The sequence below is a fragment of the Primulina eburnea genome, chromosome 10, assembly GCF_022965805.1.
Source record: "Primulina eburnea isolate SZY01 chromosome 10, ASM2296580v1, whole genome shotgun sequence".
NCBI classification, from domain to species: domain Eukaryota; kingdom Viridiplantae; phylum Streptophyta; class Magnoliopsida; order Lamiales; family Gesneriaceae; genus Primulina; species Primulina eburnea.
Window position 1 is genome coordinate 5,983,026 of NC_133110.1, and position 9,877 is coordinate 5,992,902.

The 9,877-nt window shown below is 36.9% G+C and overlaps 1 protein-coding gene across 2 annotated transcripts; it reads left to right on the forward strand.

The window, feature by feature from the left end:
• The first annotated feature begins 5,446 nt into the window (after window positions 1-5,446).
• LOC140842799 (arginase 1, mitochondrial) lies at window positions 5,447-9,232 on the forward strand. 2 transcript variants are annotated; one of them, XM_073210952.1, is made up of 7 exons: window positions 5,447-5,694; window positions 6,117-6,288; window positions 6,656-6,815; window positions 7,353-7,486; window positions 7,858-8,067; window positions 8,507-8,617; window positions 8,765-9,232. In XM_073210952.1, exons 1-7 carry the CDS (start codon window positions 5,690-5,692, stop codon window positions 9,023-9,025), a joined length of 1,053 nt encoding a protein of 350 aa, XP_073067053.1. In that variant the 5' UTR covers window positions 5,447-5,689; the 3' UTR covers window positions 9,026-9,232. The 2 variants fall into 2 exon arrangements, with proteins under 2 accessions (XP_073067053.1, XP_073067054.1); XM_073210953.1 differs by lacking the exon at window positions 5,447-5,694 and adding an exon at window positions 6,018-6,040.
• The last annotated feature ends 645 nt before the right edge of the window (window positions 9,233-9,877 follow it).

Sequence of the window (9,877 nt, forward strand, 5' to 3'; positions counted from 1 at the left end):
TGAGAAAGTATCGATGACCGGAATAGGACGGTTCATTGAGAGGTCCCCAAATATCACCATGGATCAAATCAAAGGGATTTGAAGAAACATGATTATTCGAAACAAAAGGCAACCTCTTTTGTTTTGCAAGTGGACATATTTGACATGTAGTGGAAGGGCATGGTTTGGATGCATCATACGGTAATGTGTCATGTAAGTAATCCAGTACCTTGAACGATGGGTGCCCAAATCTTTGGTGCCACAGCTGTACAGATGCTTTATTGACAAAGGAAGTAGTAGCTGAACCTAGTTGATGCAGGTCCAGAATATACAAATCCCCAATGCGATTACCCTTGCCAATCATCCTCTCGGAGTTGGCTTCCTGAATAACAAAATGATCATGATAAAAATGCACCGCCAGGTTGGAGGTCGTGGTGAGTATACTTACAGAGAGCAAGTTGAATTTAAATTGAGGCACATATAGAACATTACGAAGTGTAACGTTGGAAGTGAGCCGAACATCACCAATGGAATCAACCGAAATTGTGGTTTGATTGGGCAATGTCACAGTCGCATTATGTATCTTAGACATGGACTGAAACACAGCAGCATTGCAACAAATATGACTAGAAGCACCCGAATCAATGATCCAAAATTGACCTGAAGATAGATTTGGTGGCATGGAAACCGAAAGACATATACCTGCAGTGTGAGTTGTGTAATTCACATCAGATGTAGTAGTGTTGGTGTTGTTGTTGGTGGGGGTAACCGATAGATGAGACTGAAACATCTGCATCAATTGCTGATATTGGTCAGGGCTAAGAGTTTGAAAGAACTGGCCTGTAGGAGTAGTCCCAACTTCCGAAGTAGTCCCCACAAGATTCACATTGGCCATAGAGGAGTGCGTAGAATAAGGGTGACTATCAGTTCGCATACGTGGCCGAGATTTAAAACCAGAGGGATAACCATGAATCTCATAACATGTGTCTACCGTATGACCATGAATCGCACATTTAGTGCAGTATGGACGATCTCGCCTCCTGTATTTGAACTTGGACTGTTGGTCCTGACCATAGGAAGGCACCTTAGGGGGCTGAGATTTCACAGCAAAAGCCATAGGTGAGTTAGTTGCAGGGGTTAGGCTTATTGTTCGTTGACGTTCTTCTTGAGATACCAACGAAAAGATTTTGTTAATTGGTGGCAGAGGATCCATTAGCAGTAATTGACCTCTGATGTGAGCAAAGGAATCATTCAATCCAAGTAAAAACATCATAATGTGCTCTTGATGATGAAAAGAGGCCAGGGATTGCACCCCACCACAGCTGCATTTTCCGCATGTACATGCTGGTCGAAAATTTGACAATTCATCCCACAGAGTCTTTAGCCTTGTGAAATATACAGCAACCGAACTCTGATCTTGAGTGAGATTGAAGAGTGCACGTCGTAACTCAAAGATGCGGGGACCATTGCTCTGCTGAAATCTCTCACGTAAGTCCTTCCAAATTTCAGCCGCTATATCAGAAAACAGAATGCTAGCTGAGATTTCTTTGGATACGGAATTGAGAATCCATGAGATCACAACATTGTTGCTACGACACCAGGCAGCATGTAGAGGAAGGTCAGTTTCAGCTGGTTGAGGAATGGATCCATCAATAAATCCTAGTTTGTTCTTTACCGAAAGTGCTATACGCATCGCCCGACTCCAAGAGGCATAGTTTTCTCCAGTGAGCGGTTGAGAAACGAGTGAAATACCTGGATTATCGGAATGATGTAAGAAAAATGGAGTGAGCGGATCATCCACGACAGATCTGGATTGGGAACTCGAATCAGATGGCGGCATGATCACCGATCAGTTTCCGATTGTAAAAGATTGAAGAATCAACGATGCTTTCGCACCAGATCTAGGAATTTGGACAACAGCGGCAAGGAACCTGGCTCTGATACCATATTGCGGATAAAGTGTAAAACCAGAGAAAATGGAAGAGAATTCTTCTCTCTTGTATTGTATGAAAGTGATCGATCATACATATATATACATGAGTTGTAAACAGCTTGTAAACAGCTGGCAAAGACTCCTAAACTAACTTAACTAACTCAGTGTACATAAAGCTAACTAAGCTAACAAACAGAAGGAAATAGGTACACGTATTTAATACTCTGTAAAGCTCAAATTCTGCAAAGTCCACCTACAATAGAAGCACATCAGATGTGTAAAACCCAATTTGAAAGTCTGTCTGGTCAGTTGGCTTGCGCCATTGGAGAAGTTGATCAACGATCCATGATCACAAAATGGCACAAGATGGCAATCTCAAGAAATTCATCAACAAAATTACATCAACAAGCTTATGCAAAATCTCTGAATTTTATTTAGCTTATTTCAATTTCCAGTAGCATAATTTCTTCAATTTCATAATATTGCTTTAACTCTTCTAGTAAAAGTTATATTTCAATTTATAGCAGCTTAATAAATTTAGATGTTCATGAATTTCTTCTACAAACTTCATAATATTTCTCGTTTAAATTCTTAGTTTTTTGTGGCTCATCGATGGAAGTTAAAAGTAACAACCGAACCGATATCCACATCGTTTGGCTGAAAAAGTCGGATTAATCACAAATTTGACAAGATCATGTGTCTGGCACATCCACAATTTTTATGTGCAAATATATTTTGGCACGCCTGGTGGGACAAGAATGCCTCCAAAGCGTATTAAGAAACATGAAAGAATTCCTCAAGTCTTAGGGGAAGGACCATCACATTTAGAAGATACTCACGGTAGCGAAAGACCAGTCAAACAACTTGTACAGAAGTTCGAGGAGGAATCTGTGAAAGAAGGAGTTGCATCTTCTGTTGGCCAGGAAATTCTCGTGAAAATTATGATGTATATGAAGAGAAACATACATAGTGAACTCAGAAGAATGATCGATGTCTTTACTGCTGTCATGACAAACTCAAATATACTGGAGCCAAGCATTTCGTGGGTCAAGGCCAAAGATTGGGGGATCCTCAAGTAGATGAAGCTCGCCGCTTAGAGGAATCACCGATTTTAGTGTCTCCTTGGGAATGATAAACAAGGCAATGAGTAAAGTTTTTGCTATGACATCTTCTAATACGCAGCCTGAGATGCATGAAGATGGAAAAATGCGAGGAATGTCAGTGCCGAATTCTGGGATTAATGCTCGGGGTAGGGTATCTTCCGCATCCACTAATGCAGACTCGTGTCTTAGATTTTGAAATTGTGTGTGACGTCATTCAAGAGTTGTATGGCATGGCCAATCAACTGAATAGAGTTTCACAACGTATGTGTTTGATCGCTATATATGAAGAATTATTATGCTGGTCTGCACTTTTTGTAGATGTCAATGACGTGACGTCCATATCAGATTTTTTTATTTATGATATGATATTGGTGACTGGCTGATCACACATAAACAGCCATGAGAACAATTTATGATGATTGGTTGTCAAATGTCCTCCATCCTTGGTGTTGGCATAAAGGCATATGAGAAGGTTAATAGGCTGGATAAAAATGTCTTCTATTTCGTAAGGTTCCTTTCCTTGTTCGATCATGTTATTAAAAATCAGACATCTTGTGCAGTACTTGTGAGTGCTTAATTTTCTGAAAAATTGCTAGATAGATGACGCACTGAAATTTCTAAGAGAGAAGCAGTGGGAGGATCCACTATCTCTTAATATGTTCCTGCAAAGATATGTTTCACCTTTAGAATGCCATCGAACTTTTTACTTCCATGCATAAATCTATGGTTCCCAACTTGAATATCGTCTGCTCAATGATTGACATGTACAGTAGTACGAGCATATATGTTATCTGAATCTGAAAAGTCGTACGCGGAGTTGAAGATTTCAGGAGTTCAATCAAGGAACATAAGAACATTGTGCCTGATGTTTATCTTCTACAAGATATGCTCCGCATTTATCAGCATTTCGGCATGAATGACAAGTTAGTTGATCTGTGTTAGAAAATTTGGTGTGCCAATGCATTGCCCCAGTTGATGAACTTTCTTCACGGCTTTTTGATGAGATGCTTCAGCGAGGATTTACACGAACGCCGTTACTTTCAATGTAATGCCCAATGCTTATGGAAAATTCAGGCTATTTGGAAAGGCTAGGAAAGTATCTTGGATGGCTAAGAAATATGTCATTGCTGTGACTTGAGACAAAACATTTTAAATATCAAATAATGTTAAAAATATGCACAAGTTAATCATATAATATAACGAAAATATTCTAATTAATCATTTAAATATTATATGTTATGTTGTTTTGATGGGAAAAATAGTAGCTAAATTTCTTTTACAAAAATTTATATTTGAATGGTGTCCATCCTACTTTTTTTTTTTGTTGAAGTTACCACTTTAATCAAACAATGTTTCATGAAATATTTATCTATAAAATAATAAATGTAATTGTTATTATCTTGTGTTTGACTCTAGCAATGTTATAAAAAGATTAAATCGTCGCCACTTCATCAAAATATTTTATTAGCAGCATGTTTTGCATAATCTTAATGGGTTTGTAAGAAGTTTCAGCTCCAATTTTATTTTATTATTATTTTTTAAAATGAAATTCAAAATAGTATGAACGAAAATCAAGATTATTGAAAACAAAACTCTCAATATATCACCATCGCAGTAAAATTTTACACAAAACTAATTTTTTGTACAATAAATGATTTAAAAGAGGGCCAAAGGAAATTTTTTTGATTTCTAAAGTTTATGGAGTAGTTTATCTTCTGAGACGGTCTCACGAATCTTTAGCAGTGAGACGGATTAACCCACGATATTCACAATAAAAAATAATACTCCCAACATAAAAAGTAATACTTTTTCGTGGATAACCCAAATAAGAGATCCGTCTCACAAAATACGACTCGTGAGACCGTCTCACACAAGTTTTTGCCAAAGTTGAGTAAGTCTCTTGTGAGACGGTCTCACGAATCTTTATCTGTGAGACCGATCAATCCTATCGATATTGACATTAAAAAATAATACTATTAACATAAAAAGTAATATTTATCATGAATGATCCAAATAAGAGATCTGTCTCACAAAATACGATCAGCTTCTCATTCAAGTTTTTGCCAAATATTATTTGTTTATGTTTTTTTTACATGTACAAATAAACATATTCACTAAACATTTTTAATTAAGTAGGAAAATACATCATGGAGTTCGAGGATAAAGACAGCATATTTAAAGGAAAGATATAAAAACATATGTTTTATTAAGAATTTCTTCATGGAAAAATGCGTCGTACAACAAAGAATCACCGATTCCCATTTGAAGAAGATTCACGTAGTGAACAATATTAATGGCTTATAGTGAAAGCTCAGATTCAAATTACCTTTGCTATCAGCCAGCCAAACACCGGCGGCGGCGGAGGAGATTTACGCCGCCAGTTGGCATGACTGTTCTTCAAATTATAAAATTAAACAAACATTTAATGAATTGACATGGGTCAAATGAGATTCAAAATCTGACCTGATTGGATAATTTGACGTCGATTCAAAAGACGGCCCAATTAATGACAGCCAACACAATCTGATTCTAAATAAAATCCTAGATTCTTCCTTTTTTACGTACAGAACCCTAATCCCCGCATCCCATTTCTGCGGCATATAAATTTGTGGAATGAGAGGAGTGCGGCCGTGAATTATATCAAGGCTTTTGTATACCGCTCGTCTGAGGCTTCATGAGGTATACTTATATAAACATTAAATTTGAAAGTGTTTTTTTAAATCTAAACCATTATGAATCCTTTTGTTTTTTGTAAGAATTTTCTGGAATCAAGAATGTTTGTAGAACTTTGAATATTGGCTTTGATTTTTACATTTTTTTAATAATTTAATTAATTAAGTATTCGATAAATTACACTGAATAAAAAAAGTTGTTTATTTATTTTCTTTTCAAATATCTGGCCTTCCTGCGCATGGAGGAAAAAAAAAGGAAATTGATTTTGGCTTCTGTAAGGCGTTGTGTTTTTGGCAGAGATCGGGTTATTTTTTTGCGTCACATTGTTCTAAAAATAGAACCGGTGGATGAAGCACGTATCTTTTATTATTCACTCACCAAAAAACACAATAAAGACACATACTTAACAGGGAGTTCGAATTTTGCAGGAGAGTTGCAGTTCCCGAAACAGGAAAAAAAATGAAGATAATTGGGAGTATGGGAATTCATTATTTGCAGAGGCTGAATGCAGCGAATGTTCCTAAAGAATTGATAGAGAAAGGCCAGAATCGTGTGATTGAGGCATCCTTGACCCTTATCCGTGAGAGAGCAAAGCTCAAGGTAGCTTTTATGTTTTCTGTTACACTTGTCTATTTTCTTGTTCATAAATTTTATTACTACCCAGTTCTGCATTATTTTATACTGAATTCTAACTGAGAGATGGCTTGAAGCATTTTTGTTCGATTCCCAAAAATAATGGATTCATAAATTTGTAATGATTAGACTTCGAGAAGCCGCATATTATATTATACTTTTTTTTTTGATAAATTTTAGTTAGGTACAGAGCTTATTTCTTTATTAAATTTATAGCTCCTCGCAAGCTAGTTTACTTCTGTTGGCCAAACAATGCCACTTTCCTTCATACTCAGTTTAAGGGAGTTTGCTCCTGATCTTCATTTCTGGTACGGTTAATTATATTCTGTAACAGGGAGAACTACTGCGAGCTTTGGGACCGGTTGTAGCATCATCTTCTCTTCTTGGAGTTCCGCTAGGACACAACTCCTCGTTTCTCCAAGGGCCTGCGTTTGCACCTCCTCGAATTAGAGAGGCAATCTGGTGCGGAAGCACCAATTCCACCACAGAAGGAGGTATTGATACATACTTATTGTTATGAAAATATTCAACCTTGTAAAATCAGTTGGTCTGATACATGTTTTGGCTAAGGGAGTGTCAGTTGTTCTTGGATGAGGACATATCAGTACTAAAAAAATCAGATCATTCCCTTCTTATGCAGCTGCATTTTTTTTAATTTTTTTTTGTGCTACACACAAAGCCAGTTGGGGGAGGAACCAACTTGCTTTTAACTGGATAACAATGCCTGTTATTTCAATTATGCATCCATGTTCTTTTTGTGATTTTTTGTCAAATTTAATGCCTCAGATCCAATCTCTCTGTTCTGTCTGTAGTGTTCATTTGTGAAATATAGCTAGTGACTCCCCCCTTGCTTCCCAAACTATAAAAATCTTAACAGTACACTTCTAATCAACTTGGTTAATGATAATACTACCATAATAAACTTGTCGCTGATACTACTTGTAACTAGTGAATCACTAGTTTTCTCTGTTATCTTCTGTAGAATGTTTAACAATTTGAATATCCTAACGTCACAATGCTAACCTATGCAGGTGAAGAACTAAATGATCCAAGAGTCTTAACTGACGTAGGTGATGTGCCAGTGCAGGAGTTGCGAGATTGTGGTGTAGATGATGACAGATTGATGAGTATCATCAGTGAATCCGTGAAGCTAGTGATGGACGAGGTGTTATTTTTTTTAGGATGTGTTTGGATGGAGAGATTTTGATTTGTGTGAGGATTTCAAATAAAAGGACTTGAAGTGCATATATTTCAATTTTCAAATGACTAGGTTGGAGAGTGAATTTAATTATTATTTTTAAATATACTGGGGCAATACAAACGACTTCAAATCCTTCAGTCTCATTTTGAGCCAGATGGATACAATGGATTTGAGATGTGTATTTGAAATCAAATTCCCTCAAAACCTTCCATCAAAATCCAACCTTAGGGATTTAAAGTGTTTTCTACTACTTACATAGGTCTGTGGATTCTTATTTCTGCACAATAAGTGAATTTTTTTGTTTATAATTTTTATCTTTCTTGTTGGTGCTTTAGCCTCCATTGCGCCCGTTAGTGTTAGGGGGTGATCACTCGATTTCATTTCCGGTGGTGAGAGCGGTGTCCGAAAAGCTTGGAGGACCTGTGGATATTCTTCATCTTGACGCTCATCCTGATATTTATCATTGTTTTGAGGGGAACAAATATTCTCATGCATCTTCTTTTGCGAGAATTATGGAGGGCGGCTTTGCTCGGCGACTCTTACAGGTGATGTGAGATCACATATTTTAGCCAATTTGTCTCCGACCTTGTCTTTTATCATGCATTATTGCTAAAAGTTGAATGATATCTTGACTCTTTTTTTCTTGGATAACTCCAATTATCAATGAAAGTCATGCAAATCTAGTGATTAAAACTTTCATAGTTGTCAACTGCTTAGCTTTGCCTATTCACTAACTGTTCCCTCGTTTTTAATTTTTATTTCAAATTTTCGTATTTGTTAGATAAGTTCAATTTTTCACTAAATGCGGACGTGGTGTTCTCTCTTTCAAACCTTACTAGCATCAGCTTAGTAAACTCAGTCTATGCAAATTATGTAGTCCTTTCAAGTGTTCCTACAGAAGCCAGACTTTTGACATTTGAAGTAGAAAGAAATTTTCTTGTTTTTCCCCCCTCAAACACCTCAAAGTTGGTGAATTTGATTCAGGTTGGAATCAGATCAATAACAAAGGAAGGCCGTGAACAAGGTAAAAGGTTTGGTGTGGAGCAATATGAAATGCGAACCTTCTCCAAGGATCGGGACTTCTTAGAGAATCTGGTCTCTTTCCCTCTCTCTCTCAAAACCATTACTTGATGTCATCTACTATTTTATGTTTTTTGTAAATGAACGACGACAAAAAAGAATTCTTGGAAAAAGTCCTTTCTAATCTATATTTTTCCTCTCTCGTTTGCAATTTTTTTTCAGCAACTTGGCGAGGGTGTGAAAGGGGTGTATATTTCAGTAGATTTGGACTGTCTAGATCCAGCGTTTGCTCCTGGGGTATCCCACATTGAGCCTGGTGGCCTTTCTTTCCGTGATGTTCTCAACATCATTCACAACCTCAAAGGGGATGTCGTAGCTGCAGATGTTGTCGAGTTCAACCCTCAACGGGACACTGTGGATGGGATGACAGCCATGGTTGCTGCTAAACTGGTGAGAGAACTTACTGCAAAGATATCAAAATAACTGAAGTTTCCCGAGAGTCTCGTACTACACATTAATTCCTTTTCATGCCCCAGACATCTTGAAAACAATATAAATCAGATATCAATATATTTCGTGGCAGCAGAATGTCGTGCTTCCTTTTGGATTGACAGATAATCACAATGCAAACATGACATTGTTTTATTGGTCGATTAGAAGAAACATTAAATGTCAGTCCATCTTTTTAATCATCTCGGTTTTTCTTGTACTAAAACTAGAAAAGAAAGACCAAATATTTGCATAATACACAGTGCATGCTTTATAGCTTATCCAGAGATAGAATTAGTATCATACAAATAATGTATGTAACTAGATGCAGAATATCATCGAATGCTCCAAAACAACGATGGTTAATATATACATTATAATCTTCAAAAGGGCGTGCCATAAGATTTTGAGATGATGCCAATAACCTGGCGACATCTATTCCCAATATCCAGCTCCATTTTGAAGCTCACCTGTCTGTGTTACGTCCTACGAGGTGGCAGAGCTGGGAAATCTGGCTTGTGTATTTTATGTTTGTTTCTATGTTCGTGGCCGAACCATAAGGCGAGGATTCCGATTTCTGGGACACAAGTACCATGTTTCCTTTCTCCCATCATTATTTTCAGTCCAAAAACGCTCCAAACGCCATTGACGAGTTCTTAAGCTTTTTAAACTCAATTTTATGCTCAAGTCGATTGCCAATCTCTAAAACCAATTATGTCGAGGATGAGAGATTTGATATTAATTTATCAAAATAACATAATACTATTACTTGTTTTTAACTCTTTAGAAAATTAGATCATTATTTTGAATAATCTCAGTGAAAAGAGTTCGTTACAAATGATAGAT

What these genes read in the sequence shown, in the direction of transcription:
- LOC140842799 (XM_073210952.1), top strand. An exon ending in GTGAGAGAGCAAAGCTCAAG is followed by an intron (nt 6,289 to 6,655) that starts GTAGCTTTTATG and finishes ATTCTGTAACAG; the next exon opens with GGAGAACTACTGCGAGCTTT. An exon ending in CAATTCCACCACAGAAGGAG is followed by an intron (nt 6,816 to 7,352) that starts GTATTGATACAT and finishes TAACCTATGCAG; the next exon opens with GTGAAGAACTAAATGATCCA.